This window comes from Sarcophilus harrisii, chromosome 2, assembly GCF_902635505.1.
Source record: "Sarcophilus harrisii chromosome 2, mSarHar1.11, whole genome shotgun sequence".
Taxonomy (NCBI): domain Eukaryota; kingdom Metazoa; phylum Chordata; class Mammalia; order Dasyuromorphia; family Dasyuridae; genus Sarcophilus; species Sarcophilus harrisii.
The window spans coordinates 217,610,107-217,636,868 of record NC_045427.1 but is presented as its reverse complement, the minus strand read 5'-3'; the positions used below and the strand labels follow the sequence as shown (position 1 = coordinate 217,636,868).

At 38.3% G+C, this 26,762-nt stretch overlaps 1 protein-coding gene across 5 annotated transcripts in view; it reads right to left on the bottom strand.

Moving 5' to 3' along the window:
• PTK2B (protein tyrosine kinase 2 beta) overlaps window positions 1-26,762 on the bottom strand; it is a 167,445-nt gene that overhangs the window by 61,308 nt on the left and 79,375 nt on the right. For all 5 annotated transcript variants that reach the window (XM_012539814.3, XM_003757786.4, XM_012539817.3 and 2 more), the window contains one exon: window positions 1,924-2,164. In XM_012539814.3, the coding sequence (XP_012395268.1) occupies window positions 1,924-2,127 (204 nt within the window). In that variant the 5' untranslated portion in view covers window positions 2,128-2,164. The remainder of the gene's footprint in view (window positions 1-1,923; window positions 2,165-26,762) is intronic.

Below are 26,762 nucleotides of genomic sequence, written 5' to 3'. Positions count from 1 at the left end.
ATAATGTACCAATAGTGTATTACTGGCTCTAAGGGCATATATAGTTTAATTCACCCCCAGTCATTTTCTTTTTTTTTTTTTTTTTTTTTTTTTTTTTTTTTTTTTTTAATAGCCTTTAATTTACAGGATATATCATGGGTAACTTTAGCATTAACAATTGCCAAACCTCTTGTTCCAATTTTTCCTCTTACCCCCTCCCTCCCCTAAATGGCAGGATGACCAGTAGATGTTAAATATATTAAAATATAACTTAGATACACAATAAGTATACATGACCAAATTAAATCACTGAAAGAGTAGTACGATACTGTGGATAAACTACTGGGTTTGAAACAAGGAAGACATGAGTATACCTACCCCAACATTTAAATTAGTTGTGTACACCTGTCAGATTGGCTAAGATGACAGGAAAAAATAATGATGATTGTTGGAGGGGATGCGGGAAAACTGGGACATTGATGCATTGTTGGTGGAGTTGTGAACGAATCCAACCATTTTGGAGAGTAGTTTGGAACTATGCTCAAAAAGTTATCAAACTGTGCATACCCTTTGATCCAGCATGTTACTAGGATTATATCCCAAAGAGATTATAAAAAGAGGAAAGGGAACCTGTATGTCCGAATGTTTGTGGCAGTCTTTTTGTAGTGGCCAGAAACTGGAAACTGAATGGATGTCCATCAGTTGGAGAATGGCTGAATAAATTGTGGTATATGAAAATTATGGAATATTACTGTTCTGTAAGAAATGACCAACAGGATGATTTCAGAAAGGCCTGGAGAGACTTACACGAACTGATGCTGAGTGAAATGAGCAGGACCAGGAGATCATTATATACTTCAACAACAATACTAGATGATGACTAGTCCTGATGGATCAGGCCATCCTCAGCAACAAGATCAACCAAATCATTTCTAATGGAGCAGTAATGAACTGAACTAACTATACCCAGAAAAAGAACTCTGGGAGATGACTAAAAACCATTACATTGAATTCCCAGTCCCTATATTTATGCACACCTGCATCTTTGATTTCCTTCACAAGCTAATTGTACAATAATTCAGAGTCTGATTCTTTTTGTACCCCAGTCATTTTCTAAGGAGCAATTCATATTCTTCATGCAGAAGAGGAATTATATACTTGTTCCACTAAGTCTTAAAGGACAGAAATTGGTAGAAGTTTGTAGTTGCTTAATCATGTCAAAACTTTCATGACTCCATATGGGATTTTTGGGCAAAGCTGTTGGAGTCTTTGTCATTTCCTTCTTCAGCTCACTTTATAGAGGAGGAATTGAGGCAAAAAGGGTTAAGTGATTTGCCCAGGATAACAGTTATATCATGTGGAAGAACAATCACTTTTAGTCCCTTTAGTCCCAAGAAGGACAGAACTAGAAATAAAAAGTAGAAGTTACTAGGAAGACTTGATGTCAGGAAAAGTTTCCTAACAAGGAGAGCTCCCTCAAGGGGTTCTCCTTGGATGTCTTCAGGCGGAAGCTAGAAGACCATTTATCCAGTATGCTGTAGTAACTGAACTATCCTAGAATCAAATTCTTCTATTGAGAGAGGAAATCAGTCCAGTAAACATGGAGATCAAACCTGGGAGATGTATGTGATAGGAAGAAATATGTGATAGGAGGAAATTCCATGCTATTTCTTCCCATGTATGAAAATAGCTGAATCAGAACAGTTGAGTTGGGTCTGCTCAAAGGAGATGAAAGGATCATGGGTTGGAGAGCTGAAAGTAATCTTAAAGGTCATCTAGTCCACCCCTTTTCATTTTATATACAAGTAAATTGCAATCCAAAGTGGCTGAATCTAGTCAAAGGTTATACAACTATTAAAGGGTAAAAGTGGATTTGAATTCAGGGCCTCTGTTTTTAAACCAAAGGTATAGTTCACCACCCCCTTACCCATCCCCAGATCTTACCTGGATCTCTGTCTGCACAGTGCACTTGACCAGCTTGAAGTTCTTCCCAGGGTTGAAGCTGTTGCTGTAGAAGCAGACTTTGAGGATCCGTACATCCTCCTTTTCCACATCCACAGGCACCACCACCACTGGCTCTGGGGGGATGTCAGGCCGGCGCAGAGTACCCACCCTCACCCGGCTCAGGGGCTCGGACACCCCAGACATGCTGCCAGAGGACAGCTAGGGCCAGAGCATTTCAGTCCTGTTAGGAGACAGCAAAGAGAGGAGCCTGCATGAGATTGGCTGCAGAGTGCCTCCCTCCCCATGGGGAATAAATCTAGTGCTCCACACACTCCACGGCCATCTCTTGTCCTTGAAGCTTCTCCTAAAAGTAGAGAGCTATAGAAAAATGATCCTTTCTACTATATGGATTAGGGAAATTGAGTAAACTCATACAGCGTAAGTCATGGAAACATAGAAGTTGAGCCTAGAAGAGAATTTTGAATGGCCTCTAGGATAAAATACGATGATTTTATTTGGTATTTGAAGCCCTTCTCATTCCAACTTCATTTTACTTTCCCAAGCTTACTGGCACATGCCTATCATTCATTCACACAATCTACAACCTAAACATACTGCTGTGCTTGCTATAATATTACCCTATTGAGAACATTTGTGTCTATGCCTTTGTATTGATTGCTTCCTATATGTAAAATACACTCACTCCTCATTCTCTTTTATAGGTTCTCCTTCTCTCAGTTTTCATGATATGGGTCTCTCTTGGATTTTCTTCTACCTCTCTGAACATTCCTTCTCATTCTCCTTTGTTGGAACATCTTCCATATCCCATTCTCCTTTTGTAGATATCTTCCTAGGTTCTGTCCCAAGCCTTCCTTCTCTTGTCTCTCTCTCTCTTAGTGTCCTCATCCAATTACCATGAATTTAAATAGCATTTCTATGAAGATGCCTCATAAACCTTTATCTTGAGCTCCAGTCCCATTACCTGCCAATTGGACGTTGCAAAATGGATGCCCTAAGGCATCTCAAACCTGACATGTCTAAAGTCTTCCTTTGGACCTCCCTATTTTTGTAGAGGAGACATTAGCATCCTTCCAGTCATTCAAGTTTGGAAGCTTGGAGTCACCTTCACCTCCTCATTCTCCCTCATCCCACATATCCAACCAATTCCAAAGTCTTGCATATTATATCTATCCCTTTGTCTCCACTCATAGGTCCACTGAACTAGTTTATCCCATCTGACAGAGTATAGAAACAGCTTCTTCCTCAGTCTACTTGACTCAAGGCTCACCCTTTTCCAATCTATCCATCAGCTGCCAAAAGAATCTTCCTAAATAGCAGGTCTGACCATTCACACCCCTCCCCAATAAATTTTAGTAACTTCTTATTTCCTTAAAGCTCAAATACATATTCTTCTGTTTGGCATTTAAAATCTTCCCAACATGCCCCTGATATGAACCCTAAAGCAGCTTATTCTCTGGAGTTGCTAAATGACATATCCTGTCTCTTTAGCATAACACCTTATGCATTGCTTTTCTTCATTATTTCTACAACTCAGCCTTCTTACTATTCCTCATCCTTCATGTTCCATCTCTGTATCTTTGAACAGGCTGGTATTTGTGCCTAAAAAGCCCTCCTTTCTCCCCTTTATTTCCTGAAACTCTTAGATTCCTTCAAGGCTCAAGTCAAACAATCTTCTACATGGAGTTTTCTCAATTACTATTATTTCTTCTCTCCCTCAACACACACACCACACACACACACACACACACACACACACACACACACACATACACAACCTTTGTATATACTTAACCAAGTGCACAGTGGGTCCTCAGAGTACAAACACCTTAAGGGCGGGAGATGCTTCATTTTGTTTTTGCATAGTGCCTGACACATCATGTTGTTCAGTCTTCATGACCCCATGAACTATGCCATCCATGAGGTTTTCTTGGCAAAAATACTGAAATGCTTTCTGACTTCCTTCTTCGGTGAATTAAGATAAATAGAGATTGCCTAGCATCACACAGCTAGTGAGTGTCTGAGGCCAGATTTAAACTCAGGTTTTTCCTTATTCTAGGCACAGCACTCTATCCACTGAACCATCTAGCAGGTGCTTAATAAATACATAGCTTTTCAAAAATCTTAATGTAGTCTTAAGCCATTAAATCTTAAAACTCCACTAAGACTTTTGGAACCCCATACTTTTTGATTTATTGGACTCACAAGCTTCCTTCAAGTCTCAGTTCAAATGTTAACTCCTATGTGAGGAACATGAGGTCTATTCTAAATCCTCCCCTTCATTACTTTGTGTTTTGAATATATTTTACATTATCTATAAACATGTTGTTTTGCCCCTCCCTACATAACTTAACTGAAGTTCCATGAAGGTAGAAAATGTTTTCCCTTTTGTCTTTGTATCTCTACCACTTAACACAGCACCTTGCACATAATAGATGCTTATTGAATGAATGAATGAATCTTGCCTCCAGGCTTTCTTATCCCTCCACCAGACCCTGATGATTTTGCTCTGCCACAGTCACTCTCACTCCCACACTGTACCCAGAAGCAGAAGTGCCAGGCTTGACAAAGGCAGCTGCCAGGAAAGGAGGCAGCATGTAATGCAACTTCAAGACAGTGGAACAAGATTAGGAAAGAGTGAGACAGCAGAAATAGAAGTTTGAAGGAATGACAAGGAAGACATGGAATGACATGGAGAAGAGAGAAGTTAAGGAAAGCCAAACAATAGGATGGGTAGCACGCAAAGGCCATAGAGCAAAGATGGGTGAGAGAGGCCATTTAGGCCATCTCTACCTGCTGAGTTATCTGCCAGAGATATCTCTCCATTCAGCTTCAAGAAATTCATTGATCTATTATGTTAAACACTGGGGATAGGAAGACAAAAGTCAACACTTTAGGAATTTACGATATATTGCATTCCCTCACCACCTCTCTAATCAATGTAGTCACAGAAATCAAAAGTCAAAAAACAAAGGTAAACAAGCACTAATGTGAATGAAGCATTAAACAAATTGTAAGATGCATCTACTCCCCCAGAGTTCCTTTACATAGAAAGAACCTGTTTCTTTCAATAAATTGAAATGGGAGCACAGATGAAATCTGGCCACTCCTCTGGAGATCTTTGGATAGTTACCCCTGACTGCCCTGGAATCAGCTGACATAGGTTGTCACTTTTAATGAGCCCAGATTGGAAGCAGCTTTGTGTAGTATAATCCTTATGTCCATATTAGAAGACAAGGAGATTTTTCTCTCTTCTCCCCTATACCCCAATCAGCCATAGCATCCAACATCAAAGCCATTTATCCAGTAAAAGACACCCTATCCAGAAGCTGAGGAGTTAGTTAGTTTGAGGTATCATTGAAATACATTTACCAGCAAGTGAAGACACACATTCTCCAGTCAGACATACACACAGTCAATAAAGGGTAGAAGTCGTTTCAAGGAAAAATATGTCTTCTGGAGAAGAGAACCATAGATTGAAGGAAGAATTAGCCCTGGCTTTCAAGAAATGAACGTGGTAAGAGCTCTATTAAGCAAGAAAGGAAAACAAGGTACTGCTGGCATGAACTATCACCACCTGTCAGAAAAAAAACTATCTGGCATTTATCAGAGATAACTAATTCCCAGACTATCCTGTTGGTATGGAGTGATTATGAGGATGGAACTCTTTTGTCTATCCCTCCAACCTTTGTATATCTTTAAACAGCCTTTGAAATATAGATTAGCAAATCTTTAGACTGTCCAGGATCTGGTCTGCCAGATGCATTCACTCTGGCTCCTTAATTCTCCCACATTTGAGCTCCCTGGCTCTCTGACCCTCCCTATGAGTTCCTATCCTTACTTTTCTGGTTTCCCTGAGAAGCCCACAAAGCTTATATTTCTACAAAAGATCTGCTTTATGATGAAGATCTTTGCTAAGTTCTCTTTGGGACTAAGATCACTATGAAGGTGCTCTCTTTCTCTCCCTCATAGTGCCTTCCCCTTAACAGTGCCTTCCCCCTCACTCTGGCCAACTCTGTTTGGTCTGCTAAACTCCTCTGTGGATCTAACCTGCTGGCTAATAGCAAGCTTGGACTTCATGGCATATTCATTTAATGGATTCTTCAAAATTCCTTTCCTTCCTATCTGCTCTACCAACTCCATTTCATATCTGTCACTTCTGGTGCCTATTTTGCAGCTTATTTTGTCTGAAAACTCTTCTCCTAAACCAACCTTCCTTTTGACAAAGAGAATAATCATTGTGAATTTGTCACATGTTTATTTCAAAGTAGGTATTCTTATCTCAACCCCATCACAGCAGTACTGTAAGTGTGAGTTGTTTTGGTCACATCTGTTCCCTCCATGCATGCTTCACTTTAACTTTATACCCAATCTCCCCATGAATGCAGAAGAATATGCTCTGTCATTATGGGGAGAATGTTTTGTAGCTATTGTTCTTACTATAAGATCCAAGTAAATGCCTTTGTTTTGAGCTAATTGCGTCTATCGGGTAACTGTTAATATGAAATACACCAGTGGAGGCTAGTCACTTATAGTTTCAGAACTCCAGACCCATAGACTATACCTTTATATCAGAGAGTAATGTAAACAGTCTGGAGACTCATCCCACCAACGAAAGTGCAAGTTGAAGGAATAAAAGAATGGGTGCTGAATAAGTGTGTGTGTGTATATATAAATATATATATATATTTATATATATATATATATATACACACACATGTATGTCTATAAATATGTCTATAGTATGTCTAAAAATAAATTCAATATATTCTTCTGAAAACCCATGGGAAGTGGGATGGAAAGGTCACAAGATTTGGAGAAAAAAAAATATCTAGTTTCAAATCCTGATTCTATTATTTATCACCTGCCTGATCAGCTGAACAAATTAATCTTTTTGCTCCTCAGTTTCCATATCAATAATAGATGAGATTTATTAAGAATTTGTAAGTTGTTCAATGCTTTAAATACAGGTCACTTGATCCTCACGACTATGAGAGGTAAGTATCAGAGGAATTTTATATCTATTATATAGAAAAAGAAATTGAGCTTCAGATGTTTGCTCATGGTTACAAAACCAGTAAATGTCTAAGGTGGGATTTGAATCCTGGTGTTCTATAACCCCAAAGCTTATTGATTTTTTCTACTTCTCTACATTGTCTACTGTTATTTGGAAACATACATTCCTTTATTCCTATTCACTCATATCTGGGTGGATTATTTTCAAAAACATTCTTTCCCTCTGTCTATGTTTATGCTTTTCTCTTTGTATAGAATATCTTCCTCCCTTCTTTCCCACCCATTTCCTCCTATCACAATCCTATTCATCATTCAAGACTACAAAGTCACCTCTGATCTGCCCAGCCAACAGTCGGCTTTGTTATTCTTTTATGCTCACATGGCATCTTCTGTACACTTCTCCAATGATGCTTATTCCATTTTTTATTACAGTTCCTTGCCTGTCTTATTGCCCCTTCTGGGTTATAAACCGCACCAAGACTAGAACCATGTCTACTTCACTTTTGTCCTTAGCACACTGCCCTGCATAAAACTCAGTCTCCATTTTCCAAGAACTTTTTCATTATATTTTACTATTTAGCCTACACAGAGATAGGAGCAGTGAGATAGCAGAGTGGATAATAGTGCAGATCTGGGCCTGGAGTCAGAAAAAGTCATCTTCCTGAGTTAAAATCTGATTTCAATCAATTCCTGGGCAATTCCTGTGTGATCCTGGGCAAGCCACTTAATCATACTTGCTTCAGTTTCTTCATCTGTCAAATGTGCAGGAAAAGGAAATGGCAAACTATGTCAGTATCTTTGCCAAGAAAACCCCCAATGGGATCATAAAGAGCCAGACATGACTGAAACAAGGAAACAATAACAAAAACAAGGGGACAGGACTACAAAGTTTGGTGACTCCAAGCATGGATCAGGCCTTGCCTCTATCTCAACTCCCATTCTTGGAGCTGATTAGGAGATGGAGTGTCACTAAACTTGGAGGGTTTTCTGATTCTAAGTGGAGGGGACATGAAGTAAATAGATTTTGGTCACAATAGCTCTGTTGTGGGCAGTGATCTGGGTAGGATGAAATTTATTTTAATTTTGAACTACATCCTGTCTTAGGTTCTGTGTTCTCTGAAAGCAGGTCCTTCCTAGCAGAGAAAGCATTCAAAGTGACTGAGTCCTTAACTGACAGTGGCTTTTCAGAGCCTTTGCTCTCCACCCCATACCATCACCCATAAGCCTTCAGGTCAGCCTAATTCAAAATTGGATCTCATGTGGACATGAGTGAGCCCTAAAAAGCAGCTAGGGGTGGCTCTATTATCATCTGCTCTCCTCCTCTTCTTTATATTGTTCCTGCAGATTAGGACTAGATCATTTACCTGGACTTTGAATGTTTTGCTTTGCTATGGCCTCAACTAATTTCTTGGGTCCTGTCTCAGGCTGGTTTTCCCTGTGCTCCTGGCTTTATACTTATTGTTGCATTACTAGCTTTATTCTGACCTTTGGCTCAACTTAATTTCTTGTAAATGTGCCAGATTATCCTTAATCGCCTCCATCCTCATCCAATAAGTTGCCAAGTCATCAATTCTAACTCCACACTTTTCATATTCCCTTCTCTCTACTCCCACAGTTATTATCTCTGTTCAGTCCACAGATTATTGCAACAGCCTCCCAAATAGTCCCCTTGCTTCTAGTCTCTTCCCTGTCTAATCTGCCAGAATAATCTTCATAAGGGTCAGTTGGATCATATCACTCCCTTACTCAAGAATATTTAAGGGGTCCCTATTGATTTTAGGGAAAAATATATTAATTATTTGCTTGTAGGAGAGGGACATGGGGGGGGGGGAGAAAGGAAGAAGAAAAATTTGGAACACAATGTTTTGCAAGGGTAAATGCTGAAAACTAACTTTGCATATATTTTGAAAATAAAAAGCTATTATTTTTTTTTATTTAATAGCCTTTTATTTATAGGATATATGCATGGGTAACTTTACAGCATTAACAATTGCCAAACCTCTTGTTCCAATTTTTCACCTCTTACCCCTCCCACCCCCTCCCCTAGATGGCAGGATGACCAGTAGATGTTAAATATATTAAAATATAAATTAGATACACAATAAGTATACATGACCAAAATGTTATTTTTCTGTACAAAAAGAATCAGACTCTGAAATATTGTACAATTAGCTTGTGAAGGAAATCAAAAATGCAGGTGGGCATAAATATAGAGATTGGGAATTCAATGTAATGGTTTTTAGTCATCTCCCAGAGTTCTTTTTCTGGGCATAGCTGGTTAAGTTCATTACTGCTCCATTGGAAATGATTTGGTTGATCTCGTTGCTGAGGATGGCCTGGTCCATCAGAACTGGTCATCATATATATTGTTGTTGAAGTATAATGATCTCCTGGTTAAAAAAATTTCTTACTTTGGCATTTAGCCCTTCACACTGCAGTTCCAGCCACTTTTCCAGATTTCCTTATTATCTCCTATTATTTAATCCCATTACTCTCAACATGAGCCTTGTACTCCAACAAGGTTGATCTATCCTCAGATAGGGAATGCTTATTTCTGCCTCCCAATATTGGCTTATTATTCCATTCCCTCTACATCCACCTTTCCAATTTTCTCCTATCTTTCAAGGCTTTATTTAAATCCCTTTTACTTTAAACAGCCTTCCATCACTTCTTTATTAATTTACCAATGATACCTCCCCAATCTATTCTCCAATGAGAATATAAACTCCTTGAATATCATCTTGGTTTTTGCATTTGTATCTCCAGAGCTTGGCATAGCATCTGGCACAGGGGAAGTAAACATTTAATAAATGCTTTTCATTTCTCATGCATTCATTTTCAGAGAGCAGAGGCCGTCTGTAGCCTTCCATCTTCCCACATATAGGGGCTTACAATGGATAGAGACCTGATTCTGGAGTTAGACTGTGAGCTTTCAAGTCCCACCTTTGATGCTCACTGCCAGGATGATATATAGCAAGCCAGTGAAATTCCCTGACCTTCAGTTTTTCATTTATAAAATAAGGGAGGCAGAAATGGAGCAGGTTCCTTTCAATTCTAAATCTATAAGTCTATAAGAGAGCTTGCGTCCATAATAGGTTCTCAATAAATATTTATCAAAGAATGTATGAATTTCATTGAGAAGACAGGGAAACAGTGAAATAACACAAGACATATTGAAGATATAAATAAGCAAGACTCTTGGAGGACTCCTACATTCAAGCTAGACCTAGAAGGAGGGGTAGGATTTGCATAGTAAAGAGAAGGGGAAGGAAGAAAGGGGCTATTCCAGGTGTCTGCAGATGAACACAGACAAGTAAAGAACCTTTCTCCAGATCTGAAGTAAAGTCACACTGAGTATTTTAAAAGATGTTAGACTAGGCCTAAAATAACGGTAATTTTATGGTCTGCATCCTCATTGACTATTAACTCAATTACAATTCTATAGAAAAAAGTTCTGTACAGATTTCATTAACCTAATTCTTTTTTAAAAAATTTTTTTATCCTCATTCATTTTTTCAGCTAAACAAGCAAGTATTTAAACAATCCCTGCTCTTCGAGAAGTTTACTCCTACCAGGTAAGATAAAGCATACATACATGAGTATATACAAAACAAATATGCACAAAATATATATATGATAAAAACAATATAATTGGTGTGAGATAAAGCACTAGCAGCTGCAAAGAGCTAGAAAATCCTCATATAGGCCATGATGCTTATGATGATGTTCAATCATTTTTCAGTCATATCCAACTCTTTGTGACTCTTTTGGGGGCTTTCTTGAAAAAGAACTGGAATAGCTTGCCATTTCTTTCCCTAGCTCATTTTATAGATGAGGAAACTGAAGCAAACAGGTTAGGTGACTTGCCCAGGGTCCCATAGCTGGTAAGTTTCTGAAGCAAGATTTGAATTCAGGAAAACAAGTCTTCCTAATTCCAAGCCCAGTGTTCTATCCATCATAATATCTAGTTGCCCTTGTTTCTCTGTATGTACTAAAAGGTTAATTAGATGGCTACAAATCCTATCTTATAGACACTTAATTGTTATGTGACACTAAGCAAGACATTCAATTAAACTTCTGTGAGCTTCAGTTTTTTATAGTTTACTGAATAATTAAATAGAAGGTTATATATAATATCTTTCTAAGATAATAGTTTACATATACATAAGATCTCCACACCTCTGAAGGTCCCCTAAAGCTACAAAATTCTAGCAATCCAAATCCAACACCAGAAAACAAGGTCGTATAACAGGACTATATGGACGAGGTTCAGACGAATTCTCCCCATGGATGGAGGAGGTATTTTAAGTAGGGATTCTTAACTATTTTTGTGACATGGATCCCTTTGGAAGACCTGCTAAACTCATAAAAATCTTCTCAGAATAAAGTTTTTAAATGTGTAAAATGAAATATGAAGAAATACAAAGGAAATAGAATTATTAATTTTTTTTAGATCCATGAATCCCAGGTTAAGAATCCATTTTTACTAAGAATTCATTGCTTACCAAGCACTTTGGGATTTACTTTCTACCCCTTCCTCACCCATCCTGGGGCAACTTCTAATTTGGAGATCAGAGTTTCCACTGCACTGGAAGTCTTTAAAAGATACTCTTCTGAGAGTCAAAGGTAGAAGTGAAGAAGAAGGATGGGGAGAAGGAGCATAGGGCGAGGTTAGCAGAATAATACATCATATTAGAGAAGACATCATACATATTCCATACTTAGGGACCATGAAATTGAACAATTGGAACTTTTCCTTGTTTGGTGTTTCACTTAGGAAAGAATGTATGGAAAGAAACCTAGTTGATTGTGGTTATCCTGAAATGAGACTGAAAGTTGTTGACATTTCTTCACTATTTTTTTCTTCTACTCTACTACCGATTAACAAATGAGTGACACTGTTTCTTCTTTTTGGAGGCTATTAGGATTAAATGAATTGTCCAGAGTCACATAGCTAATAAGTAATAATTCTGAGGCCAGATTTGACTCAGGTTCCCTTTACCTTAGAGCTGGTGCTCTATGCATTGCACCATCTAGCTTCCCCAGACACTTTATTCTTAAGCACTTTCTTATTCTTGTAAATGTCCATACTTGATGTTTTGATAGTACTTATAATAATTTTGGGTTTTTTTCCCCAAATAAAGAGAAATTGACCTTAATCCCATTTTGAGTGATATCTTTTTGGATTGGTATAATTACACAAGATTATGATAAAAAAAAAAAAAAAGTATGACTGAGGCAAACTTGGAAACTATTTTGCAGAATTTAGTGGGTCAGAAATTCTTATCTGTGGCCTGGCTCGTAGAGATCACTAAAGTCTGGGGGCTTTGAGTTCTTGTGAATTTTATTGTTTAATTATCTATATTTTTAGCCTCCCTTAACTTCATTACGAAAAGAATTCAGGGATGCTAACTGAAATGAGCAGAACCAAGAGAACATTGCCCACACTAACAAGATTGTGTGATGACCAACTGCAATGAGCTTGGCTCTTTTCAACAGTGAGGTGATCCAAGGCAATTCCAATAGACTTGGGGAAGGAAAATGCCATCTGCATCCAGAGAGAGAACTAGAGACTGAATGGGGATCAAAGCACAGTATTTTCACCTTTGTTATTGTTTGTTTGCTTGGGTTTTTTTCCTTTTGATCTTTTTTTTTGGTATTTTTTTTGAGCAACATGACAAATATGGAAATGTGTTTAGAAGAATTAACTTGTTTAACCTTTATCTAATGACTTGCTTGGGGAGAAGGGAAGGGGAAAGAGAGGGCCTTGGGGTCAGAAAGGCCTGACTCTAAATTTCTTTATCTATGAAATGAGGAGGATGATAACTCAATATCTACCTACTAGGGTTTAAAGGACCAAATGAGATCTTTGTAAAGCACTTAGCACACACTGTGCCTGATATATGGTAGTCACTATATAGATGCTAGGTATTATTACTATTGAGAGCAGTTAGGTGGCCAGTGGACACAGTACTGGGCCTGGAGTTAGGAAGACTCATCTTCTTGGATTGAAATCCAGACATTTAAAGTCAGACATTTACTAACTGATCAGACATTTACTAGCTACATGACCCTGGGTTCCTCATTTAATCCTGCTTGACCCAGTTTTCTTATCTGTAACATGAGATGGAGAAGGAAATGGCAAACCACTCCAATATCCTGACCCAAATGGGGTCACAAAGAGTCGGACACAATTATTGTGATTGAAAAATATTATTACTATTATTGGGAGATATATTTGAACCCAGGTTTTTTGGACTCCAAATCCAACATTCTTTCCCTTATATTTATGTCCAACATAAGGCCTTTCCTATTCCTGCTTGTTACTAGTGCTTTCTCTCATGAAATTACCCTAGAATTTACTTCATATGCATTAAGTGTCTTCTCCTTCCCTTCCCCAATAGAATGTAAGCCTCTTGAGAGTAGGGGCTGTCTCATTTTTATTTTTGAATTTCTAGTTCCTAGTTATTCTATAGTGAATATTTCTTGACTGATTGTTGTATAAGCTTGTTAAATATTAAATATTGTTAAATTGTTAAATATTCTTTATAAAATTTGAGCTGTTTTTCCAAAAACTTTATCTATGATATCATGGGGGGAGAGATATAGTTTAGCAATAAAAGCCAGCAAGAAACCTGAATCTGAATACTAAATCTAAGGCATATTAACTGGGTGACCTTAGTCACACACCTCATAAGGGGAATTGTTCACTCGTGTCCAATTCTTCATGACCCCATTTGGGGTTTTCTCGGTAGAGAAATGGGGGTAGTTTAGCATTTCCTCTTCCAGCTCAGAAACAGGATTAAAAACTAGCCTAGGATCACAGAGCTAGTAAATATCTGAGACAAATTTGAACTCAGGAACTTAATTCTTCCCAACTCCAGGCTCACTGCTCTATGCATTATAATGCTCCCTAGCTACCCATTTTAGCCCATTTTATGAGGATCATCTAAAATGGAGCATGTGAAACGTAACTTTGAAAAAAATGCTAGTCTGATTCTTGCTGTCATTGTTGACCTATCCCTTTGAACCTAATAAAGCATATCACATTGCTATTCCCTGGTGCATTTAAGGTTTTTTAATAGTCATCTGTATGTGTCTTCTCCCTCTAAACCATATCTCCACATTCTTGTCGAATCAATGTCAGAACCTGGTGTGACATAGCAAGAACTATGCTGAATGTGTGGCGAGTTGGTTAATAAATACCCATTGGTATTGTTGACTGTTCACTGTGATGTTTCCCATGCTTAGAAAGACCACCAAAGGTCTGGATCCAGAGCTTTCCAGCTGGACGCACTCTCTTTAGAATAATGAAGTTCTTGTTCACTCCTATTTTTACCTAATTTCTTTGTCCGAGCCACTTCCTTGCAGGCAAAGAAAGAAGTTTTACAGAACTCTTAGAATTCTGGGAGATCTCACTCTTCAAACCTCAAAACCTCAAAACCTCAACCAGGAGACTTTCCAGGTTGAAAATTCCCTTAGAACTAAAGTTCCCTTAGTTCTTAGTGGCAAGAATTTTTAGCTTACCAGTAAGGTCAATTTGCTTCACAAATTTAATGGACCACATAAATGCTGGATGGTATTATTATTATTTTAGTTAATTTGACATGCATTCAACATTCAATAAACAATTGAGTTTTTACCAAGTTTGAGTTTTAGCCAAGTAATGCTGAGAATGGAGACAAAAATGAAATAGTCCCTGACTTTAAGGAGGTTAGCCCATTATTTTGTGAGTTCTTTAAAGGTTCATTTGGCCTCTTGTTGCATCCCAGCACTTAGTAAAATATCTAGTACATAAATACCAACTATGTTTAACTATTTAAAATTAATGTCTATTTATTTAATTTTTGAAATTTATATTTGCATTAACTATGTTAATAATGTTTACTTACTGACATTCAAGTCATCAATAAGCATTTATTAAGTGTCTGCTATGTGCAGGCATTTTGCTAAGTTCTGGGGAAACAAAGAAAAGAAAAAAAAATAATTTTTGTCCCCAAGAAGCTCATAATCTAATTCAACAAATATTTATGGAGTTCCTATTATGGCCAGGCACTATGGGGTAAATAAGATTTGATCTCTGCCCTCAAAGAGTTCACAGCTTACAGAATGGATAAGATTTCAACCAGAGAAAATGTAGAAGAAATTTCCAAGTTTCTTTTTTGATTGCAATGGCATTTTCATAGGGAAAATGATATAATTACTGACATTTGAATAATATTTTAAAGTCTGCAAAAGTTTGATATCTATTACCTTATTTGAATCCACAGTAACCTCATAAGATAGGTTCTACAGGTATGATCTTCATTTTACAGATGAAGAAATTGAGTCTCAGAAAACTTAAGTAACTTGCCACACTCACTCAGCTAGGAAATATCAGGGGCAAAATTTTAACCAAGACTTCCTAACTTGCAAAAGTGATGCTCTATCAACCATACTACCTAAACCTGCCACATAATTCATGAGCACAAATAATTATAAAATAAATTAAAGGTTGAAAAAGCATAAGAGAAGACCAAATGGCAAAGAATTGGAAAGTGAGGGGATGCCCATCCATTGGGGAATGACTGAACAATTGGGATACATGAATGTAATAGAATACTAGTGTGCTATAAGAAACGGTGAACAGGAAGATTTCAAAAAAACCTAGAAAGACTTACATGAACTGATACTGAGTGAGGTGAGCAGAACCAGGACAGCACTGCACATAGTAACACCAAATTGTGAGATGATCAACTATGATAAACTTAGCTCTTCTCAACAATGCAATGGTCCAAGACAACTCCAAAAGATTCATTATGAAAAAAATTATCAACACCCAAAGAAAGAACTATAGAGTCTAAATGAAGATCAAAAAGCATATTATTTTCACTTTTTAAAATTTTTCATGGTTCAGATTCTTCTTTCATAATATAAATGATCTGGAAATATATTTAATATGACTACATGTATAACCTACATCAGATTTTTGTCTTGGGTGGGAAAAGAGAAGGGAGAGAGAAACAACTTGGAATTCAAAATCTTATAAAAAACAAATTTTGAAAATTATCTTTACATGTAACTGGAAAAAAAATATTATTAAATGGGGAGGAGGGAACAAACAAAGTGTTATTGGAGTCTCCTCACTCTGTCCCTCTGCCTTTTAGAGTTACTGGCTTCTTTCAAAGCTTAGCTCTAATACCACTTCCTCCATCCCTCCTTGGTCTCCTCCCCCCAAAAAATTAACTTGTCTTTATTTTCTATATAAATTTAAATATACATCTTTCTTCTCCAAAAGGATGTAAACTCCTGGCCTCGGTATGCCAAACACCCAGCTCAGTACCTGAGACATAATAAGTATTTTGTTATTCAGTCTGATTCTTTGTGACCCCAATTTGAGGTTTTCTTGGCAGACACTGAAGTGGGTTTGCTTTTTCCTTCTCTGGCTCATGTTATAGATTTTGGAAACTGAGGCAAACAAAGTTTAAGTGAGTTGCTCAGTCATACAGCTAGTATAAGTGTTGGAGGCTAGATTTAAATTCAGGAAAAGGAGCCTTCCTTCTTCCAAGCCCAACACTCCTAATTGTACTGCGTACCTAATAAATACTTATTGATTGACTGAGGAAGGAATCATTTCTGCCTGAGTGAAGTAGGGGCAGGGTATGGAAGACTACATAGAAAAGACTACATCTGAGCTGGGACTGGAAGAATGGCTAGGATGTCAATTTGCAGGAGAAAATGCAGAGGAAATGGTCAAGCTTCTTACCCCATTGCAATGAGATTTTCATAAAGGTTTTTATCCTGGATAAAACAATATTCAATTCAATTTAATAGATGATTAGTAAGCACTTGTTAGTGCCAGGCTCTGTGACAAAGACAAAACTGAAAATAACCCTTGTCTGCAGGGAGCTTACACTTTTCTGGGCTGGAGATAATCAAATATTAAGAGAAAAACCCAACTTCTAATTTCCAGAGCCTGGGGCAGAATGGATATAGTTTATGGGACTTGAGAAAATTGCAGTTCAAGTTTTCACTTCCAATACTAGCTATGTGACCCCGGGAGGGAAGGGGATTCCATAATCTTATTTAGTTTCATTTTCCTCATCCATAAGTTGAGGGAGTTAGGCTAAAAGCTCTTGGGGTGAGGGTCCCCTCCCATCTCTAGATCTAGATCCAGAGCAGAATGGGATTTTCTGAGTACAGCCAAGACAGCCAGCAATTGTGTGAAGAGAGAAGTAGCCACAGAAGGAAAGGAGGAGATGAGCAAAAGGCAAAAAAAGTTTCAGAATAAAAATGAATCAAGCCTGTCCTTTGGCTGTGGAGTTCTCCTTTCTCCTTACCCTGATGCAGGAACCCCACCTCACCTGGGCTCAAAGTATCTTTGCTACCATTTAGTAGATGCATTCGACTGGGCCCCACACATAGGGGCCTTCCTTACCAATATTCTGTTGAATGCAGTGCACTGGGGAAGGGGAGAAGGCTTGGGCGGAAATGACTGGGTGTCATCACACCTGGGTTCTATTTTAGGTTGATCTAAAGAAATACTCTACTTTTGGCTATATCAGACACAAGACTATGTTTAGCAGAACGTTACCAACCACTCTGACCCAACAGTTCCACTTGCACTGAGCTTTCTAAGGCACACAGGAAACCAGAACATAAGAGATGATAAACTATTTTCCCACAGTCTTTCTCCCTCTGCCAATGACACTAAGCAGGAAGGCAGACAGGTTAAAAGCGAGGGAAGAGGAAGTCCACAGCATGTGACAGAAAAAGAAGGAAAGGAGAGGGTAGGGAAGAAGAGGTAAGAAGGGAGGAAAGGAGAGAAAAGATGGGGAGAGGAGGGAAGCCCAGGGGAAAAGCAAATAGGGACTTCATTATTCTGATAAGATTCAGAATCTGTTTTCCTTCTCAGGTAGAAGGTAAATGGGGAAAGGGGTGTGTGTTTCTGTGATTGCCCTACTAAAGTTTTCTGAGCCACTAGGGAAGCCAACTTTTTTTAATCCAATAAGAATGCATCCAAAGTCTACCATATACCAGGCATTGTGCAAGGTACTGGGGCTAATAAAGATAATAACCAAACATTCCCTGCCTTCAAGGAACTTCCAGAGAAAGTGCCCAAGACCAGAGGACAGAGAGTCTAAGGACTCTCTGTGAAAGGAATGGCCAGAAGACCATTGTCTCTGGATCTCAGAATACCTGGAGATGAAGAGGGAGTTAGAAGACCAGAAAAATAAGAAGAAGATGGAGGGCTTTAAAACCCAAAGAGAGAATTTTTATATTAGATTGTTGAGGCAATAGGAAGCCACTGGTGTTAATTTAATAGCAGCTTCAAACTTGTACTTTGAGCCCTTCAGTCCCTTCCAACTCTAGTAGAGAAGAGTTCTCTTTCTACACACCATATTCTACACACACATAGGGAGTTACCTGAAGCCAGTGAGAAGTTAAGAGACTTGTTCAGAGTCACATAGGCAGCATGTGTGAGAATTAGATCTTGGAAGCCAAGAATTTTTGATTCTGGGCCTACTTGTTGTCATTGCCTCTCAATTTTTGTTTTCTTGCTTGACCTGTGATCTCACCAGCATAAGAATGTCCAGGAGGGACTTTCTCTATCTTTTTCTGCAACTTATTAGATAGTTGCTCTTAATAATAAGCCTAATTATTATAATTATATTACATGTGTATTATTAAATTTATATTCCATGTTTATAATGATTTAAGGTTTATATGGTACTTTCCTCACAATCATTCTATGAGGTAGCTGGTGCCCATATTATCATTCTCATTTAACTAATGAGAAAATGGAGGCATAGAGATGAGTCACTCCAAATCACAGAGGGAGTGATTGAATTCTTATGTTCTTTCTTAGCTCTAAAATTAATGACTGTGAGCTACATGCTTTAGGAACAGGGCAAGAGGGACTTAAAGAATTCATAGTCTCACTCTTTTACTTATTTTTAAAATAAATATAACAGCTTACATTTATATGAGATTCTCTCTTTTCCCTCCTTCTTTCTCTCCCCCTCTCTCATTCTCTGTCTCTCTAAATCTGTCTCTTTCTTCTTCTCTCTGCTTCTTCCTCTCTCTCTCTCTCTCTGTCTCTCTCTCTGCTTCTTTGTGCTTTTGTATGTCTGTATACACCCTGACGAGATCCTAAGATGGTTAATTCTTTTCTTGATTTCCTCAGCACTTAACATAGTGCTCGGTATATAACCAATACTCAAAGTATTGTCACCTTCTACCAGCCTGTTACACCTGGCCACGTGCCTTAGACCTCTCCCTATTGTCCCAGACTCTTGCTCAGCCTTCATTGGCTCTCCCCAAGCACAATCACAAAGCTCTAAATTCTTGAAGGAAAACAGAAAAGAGAAAATCCGGTTGGCTCCTGCCTTGGGCTCCATGAGTCCCCTTGCCTCTGCCTCAATCACTATCACCTTAGCTTTTTAGAACTACTGCCATGGCCAGTCCCTGACATCCTCAGTCCTGTTCCTCTTGAAACCACTGCCATCGGGACACCCTGGGACATCCAGGTCAGCCCGAGTCTGTCCCTGGTTGCCATGTTTATGATGGAATAAATAGAGCACTGGAACTGAGGTTGAGAAGAATCAAGTTCAAATGCCATTTCAAACATTTATTAGCTGTGTGATCCTGGGTAAAACAATCACTTTATGACTCAGTTTCCTCAGCTGTAAAATGGGGGAAATGATAGCATCTACTTCCCAGGATGGTTGTAAGAATCAAATAATATTACATTTGCAAAACACTTAGCGCAGTGCCTGGCACATAACAGATACTTAAATAAAAGCTTATTCCTTCTCTTTCTGCCTTCCTTCTTGTATCATCCCCTAGGCTCTTTCTGTTGCCTTTGCTGCACCCCAGCCCTTGGAGAGAGCCTACAGAGTACCATTTGCCAGAGCAAGGAAATCCATGCTCCTTATTGTTTGCAAACCTTCATCAATAGTCCTATGTACCTTCCTAGTATATGTCTTGTCCCCCTGGAAACTACTGATTTAAATGATCTCTAAGCTCCTTCCAGAGCTTCTGTGATCCATTTCAAAACTAAGTCAATATCAACTCTGAGATACCACTACACACCTGTCAGATTGGCTAAGATGACAGGAAAAGATAATGTGGAATGTTGGAGGGCATGTGGGAAAACTGGGACACTGATACATTGTTGGTGGAATTGTGAATACATCCAATCATTCTGGATAGCAATATGAACTATGCCCAAAGGGTTATCAAACTGTGCATACCCTTTGATGTACAGGGTCTGTATCCCAAAGAGAGCATTAAAAAAGGGAAAAGGTCCCACACGTGCAAAAATATTTGTAGTAGGCCTTTTTTATAGTGGCAAGGACCTGGAAACTGAATGAATGCCCATCATTTGGAAAATGACTGGATAAGTTATGAAAGGTTAGAGAATATTATTGTTCTGTAAGAAACAATGATCAACAAGCTGATTTCAGAAAGGCCAGGAGAGACTTCCATGAACTGATACTAAGTGAAGTGAACAGAACCAAGAGAACATTGTATATAGCAACAAGATTATGTGGTGATCAGTTCTGATGGATGTGGTTCTTTTCAACAATGAGGTGATTCAAGCCAATTCTAATGGTCTTGTGATGGAGAGCCTCTGCATCCAGAGAGAGGACTGTGGGAACTGAGTGTGGATCACAACATAGTATTTTCACTTTTGTTGTTTGCTTGAATTTTGTTTTCTTTTTCATTTTTTCTTTTTTAATCTGATTTTTCTTGTGCAGTATGATAAATGTGGAAATAGGTATAGAAGAATTGCACATGTTTAACATATATTGGATTACTTGCCATCTAAGGAAGGAGATGGGGGGAAGGAAGGGAGAAAAAAATTGGGGAACACAAGGTTTTGCAAGGGTAAATGTTGAAAACTATCTATGCATGTGTTTTGAAAATAAAAAGCTTTTTTAAAAAATTTAAAAATCAAGTAAATAACAATGTAAATAAAACTAATATGCAGCCCAGAGGGATTCTGATATACAGATGAGTGGTTCCCCACTTAGAGGAAGGCAGCATGCTGGAGAAGCTTGAGGCAAAGGATCAGTTGACAGAACAACCAGGGGATCCTGAGAATTAGCCCATGTTCCATCCCTACCCAGAGTCAGTAGGCATTCACAGCACACATATGTCCCATTTGCAGCTGACTCTCTTCAGATTAGGGAGTCTATTCTCCTAGGAAATCTTTTAGGCTAGTGCTACTTAGAAAGACCAAGATATCTTTACCTCTCCTCTCTAGATACTTTGTATTTCTTTCAAAAGCACCATCACCTTTCTTAATATCCAGGATGTCAGCATTATCTCTCCTCTGAGTTCTCACTCATTCTTCTTTCAAGAGTCCATCAACTGCCAAGTCTTATTAAATCCACTTCTACACCATCTTTCCTATTTGTCCCTTCCTATCCAGTGACATGGCCGTCACTCTAGTTCAGGTTCTCTTGCCTAAAAAGTTACGAAAGTTTCCTTGATGGAGAAATCACCTCTTGCCTTAATAATGACAATGGTCTCCTAATTGGTCTTCCTGCCTCGAGTGTCTCTCTCTCTCCTCCAATCTCTCCACCAGCCAAATTGATGATATTCCTAAATCATGTCATCCCTCTTCTCAGGAATAAGACATGGCCGGCCCCCTATTGCTTCCAGGATAAATTAAATCACCTCTTTGTGTCATTTAAGGCACTTCACAATCTGTTTCCAATCTATCTTTCCAGATCAATCATATAGTACACCTCATCAAGAATTCTGTATTACAATCAAGGTGACCTAATAGATGATTTTTGCAAACAACATTTTGTCTCCTACTGCCATGCCTTTGCACAGACCTCACAGAACTCCTAGATCTGGAATGTTATCTCTCCTCACTTCTGTCTCACAGAATTCTTAATCTTCTTTAATACACAGAACAGATATAGCCTCCTGGGGAAGCCTTTCCCTACTGTTAGTGCTACCTATTCCTTTCCTCTTCCCAGTATTTTGTATCTACTTTGTCTAAGAGGCAGCCTACCACAGTGGACAGAGACCCAATCTGAGTGCAAGTGCTGGCTCAGATATTTCCTAGCTGTGTGACCCCCTGTGACTCGGTGTCCTAGGCAACACTCTCAGACAATAATTTGCAGAAAGCTTCTGACTCACACCTAGGAGTGCTCTACACAATTAAATCAGTCTCTATTTATGCTTTATATATTTTTACAGAGAAACACTGTGATATAGTGGTCAAAAAGCTGTTCTTGAGAATCTAGAAAACCTAGGTTCAAATCTTAACTTTGACACACAGTGTGACTCTGGACAAAAAATTTCTCAGGGCCCCATACAACACTTGAAGACTATCAAGAGGATGTGTTAACCTGCATTGGTGAGAGAATTTCCTTACTAAGTGTTTCCTTTACCAGAAAATAACTGATCTGGTTCAAAAATATTTTGCATATTTTATTTGTATACATACATCTCAATACTAGTCCCTTGAGATTGGATATTATTATTTTTTTCTTTATATCTTATAACATAATTATAGCAATAATTAAATTTATTAAGTGTCTACTATAGCATACAGTAGTCACTTAATAAATTTAATTATTTAATTGAATTGAATGGGCTCCTCAAAATTACAAGATAAAAAACTGATATTCAGTTGCCCAAGGCTGCTTTTCCAGTTCCCCATGAATTCTTTTCAAGTCAATGCTTCAAATGATCTTTTAGGTACAGAAGGAGCTGCATCTATACTCTCCAGCATCACAAGCTGTTGGTATTTTCATTGACTGCATAGCAATCAAACAGTCAAACCCCCAAAGAATCCAGAAATTTAATCAGATTAATTTAAAGACAGCTCGACTAGTGGACCTTTCTGAAAGATTTTCAAAGGTCAATTTGTGGTAAAATTATGCTTATTTGTTTTCCTTTAAAAATCAGAGGCAAGGGGCAACTAGGTGGCACAGTGGATAGAACACCAGCCCTGAAGTCAGGAGGACCAGAGTTCAAAACTAACCTCAGACATTTAATACTTTCTAGCTATGTGATCCTGGTCAAGTCACTTAACCCCAATTGCCTTAACAAAAAAAAAAAAAAAAAAAAAAAAAAAAACAGAGGGAAACAGTTAGTGGAGTTGTGGATAGGTCCAATCATTCTAGAGAATAATCTGAAACTGTCCCTTATACTTACTAAATGGTACATGCCTTTGGGCCTAATAATACCTTGCTAGACCTACACTCCAAAGAGATCCAAGAAAATGGAAAAGATTAAAAGATTAAAATGCCAAAAAACATGTAAGGAATTCTTTTTGTGGTGGCAAAGAGTTGGAAACTAAAAGGGTACCCAACAGTTGGGGAATAGTTTATATTATATGAATATTGGTCCTCTTCAAAGGATAATAACCAACCACATGAACATAATGTAATGTAATTTTGTAATGAACATAATGTAATGTAAACATAATGTAATTTCTGTAAGAAATGATAAAAGGAATCATTTCAGAAAAACTTGAAAAGATTTCTATGAATTGATACAGAGTAAAAGGAGCAGATAAAAAGAACAATTTCTATAGTTAACAATAACATTGTAAAGACAAACAACTTTGAAAGATGTGAGAACTCTGATTAGTATAATAACTAACTAAATTTTCAAAGGATTAATGATGAGTATGTTACCTACCTCCTGACAGAGATATGATAGAACAGAATAAATTCCATATTTTGGATATAGAGAATGTGGGAATTTGTTCTGTTTGACTGTGCATATTTGTAAGAAAGATTTTCAATTCTCTTTTTTCTTTCTTTCTAATGGAGAGGAGGTGAGAGGTGGGAGGGAGAGAAAATAGATTTTTGTTCACTAAAAAATTTATTTAAAAACCAAAGGGAAAAAATGGGGGAAACGTCTTATGATGAGGAACATGGAAACAGAACAGCACAAGATGACCTTCCCCCTCTTTTTCCCAGCTGTTACAGAAGTCAGAAGAAACCAAAGGGTTTTGCACCAAGACTAGAAAACTAGACCACAAACAGAAACATCTAAAAATAGCACACAGGATAGAGTGTGATGAGCCATGAACAGGAAGGGCAGATGTTTCAAAGTAAGGTGTCCTCTTTCCTGAAGCCATCTCTCCCATAATATTTCTCCTTTAACCCCAAAGAGTCACGTTCAACAGCAGAACCAGGAGGGTGATAAGGTGGTGGTGGCGGGGAGGAAGGGAGAAGGGCAATAAGGATGAAAAAGGACAAAATCAACAAGAAAAAATGGAGCAAGAAAAATAAAGCTGAGGTGGAGTATTGCCTTTGAAGGAAGGAAGTCTTAAATTTAGATCATGCTTCTTTAATACACAGAACAGATATAACCTTGTGGGGGGAGATTCAGACATTTACTAGCTATGTCATCCTGGTCAAGTCACTTAATTTCTATGAATATCATATACACAGCAGCAAGGCATCCTGAGAGGGAGGCAAGACAAAATGTGTCAGATACATCAAACAAATCCCAGTCACCACTTAAAAACCATCTTCCTTTAAAGCCTGATGGAGACAGCCCAGGACTCTGAGTGCTTTGAGAATAGCAGTGTCCCCTAAACTAAAATACCTTCTTCCATCCCCCATAACCATCACTTAGGAGAAGATTAATTGTGGAGAAGAATCCCACCTTCTTCATCACCACTAGTAACAACTACAACCATCTGCCAGCAATAGACAAATGAACGCAAGGTTTCTGAGAATGGCAGAGCTGCCCCTTTCTAGACTACCAGCCCAGTCCTCACAACCCTTATACAAAGAAAAAGTCCTGTGGAGGAATTGGTCATCCCCATCAATTGCTGACCATCTCACAGCCCATTAGATTTAAGTTCCTTGATGGTACAAACTTTCTTTTTTAATCATTGCATCCCCAATACAATGCTTGGTACATGGTAGGCACTTAATAAAGGTCTGCTGGATTTCTTGGAACTGCCACTGACAAGGCAGATGGATCAGCCCAGCTGAAGGAGCAAGACACTCTAAGGGAGAGAGAGAAAACAGTGCAAGCCAGGCAAGATAATCACCCCCACCCAGACCATCATCTTCCTTTGGATCATGATGGAGATAGCCCAAGAACCTTGGGCATAGCAGCATTTTCAGCCCATTTTCCACAGCCTGGACAGCAGTCACTGTAGAGACGCAGCCTGGCCGCTGCTCCTGCAGGTGCTACAGCCACATCTATTGAAGACCCAAAAAGAAAGCTCTTGTCAAGTCCTTAAAACTGTACAATGGTTCAGCATTAGAAAGTGAGATGATTTGATCAGTGTGAGTGAGATAACAGAGGAGGTATTATCGTCTGCTTTGCTTTGTATCCTAAAGACCATGGGCCTTTCTATTTCACTTGCAATAGAAATCTTCCATATGTCATCTGCATTCCAATGTGGGGACAGTTCCTATCTTATTTTTCTATTTGTATCTCTAGTGCTTTGCACACAGTAATCAAATATAGTTAGAGCAAAACTGATAGAGGTACAATACTATGTAGACTTTTATATCTTTTTACTTTATAAAGTTCAAGTTATGAAGATTTGCAAAGATGTTCTGCATCCCAAGGAAATGGGAAAGCATTCCTATTTGTATTCTTCCATCTTAGAAATCTTTATTCTTCATGACCATGGTATATAACAAACACTAGCTTCATTTCCAGAATCCTCTGTAGCTATTCCCTCCCATGCCCTGTGCTATATCCAATCTCTCTGAATGCTATTACCCTGTCTGTGACATTAGAGACAGAAAAATTAATCAGTCTGTCTTGAACCAGACCAGTCTCTAAAAAACACTCTGATCCTGGCTGATGTACTAGGTTGCTCTACTGAGTGAACTCTTTTAATATTTACATGGAGAATCACAAAATGTTGTCTACTACCCTTAATTACCTTGATGTGTGACAGATAATAATAATTATTATCATCATTATTATTAAAAACTAGTATTTATATGGTGCTTTAAGGTTTGCAAAGAACTTTGTGAATATTATTTCATTTTATCCTCACAAAAAACCTGAGAGATAGAGGCTACTATTATCCCCATTTTACAGATTATGAAAGTGAAGCAAAGATTAAGCGACTTGGTCGAGGTCACACGGCTAATAAGAGTTTGAGGCCACATTTGAATTTATGTCTTCCTGACTCCAAGCCCAGAGCTCTATTTACTTTGTCACCTAGCTCTCCCTAGTAGAAATATCCATGTGCTCTATTCAACAAACATGAAAGAGTGATGGGAGCTTGGCAGACCCTGAATGTAACAAATCAAAGGAACAGCCTTTCATAGAATCACTGAACTACTTTTCTTCTCCAGAACTTGGCCCCAGGAATCCAGTTGCATCTTTTGCCCCAAATCCTTTTGCCTGAATCCTCCATCCCCATTGGTATCCCAAATTAGTCTTCAAGCTCTCTATCCTGTGAGTTAATATGTGTCTGTAGTGAAGGCCTTTGGATTTATCATTACTGGTCAATCTGCTTCTTTAGGTAAAAGTTTCTTAAGTATATAGGCAGCTACAATGACTTTTCTGTATATCATGGTAATAAGCTTCCATTTTAACAGCTTGAATACATGATAGCAATTATCTAAAGACATTAACATGATGCAAAAAGGAACACTGAGGAGATCTGGGCCCAAGTCCCAGTTCTGCCTGTGTGAAATACTGAATAAGTCACTTCTCTCTGGGACTCAGTTTCCTTATATGTAAAATTTCAATGTCACCTCCAGCTCAGCATGAGGTAATAAAAAGGGTAATAAAAAGAGTACTGGTTTTGGAATAAGAAAAACCATGACTTTTATTGGAGATTGATAAGATATTTGCTT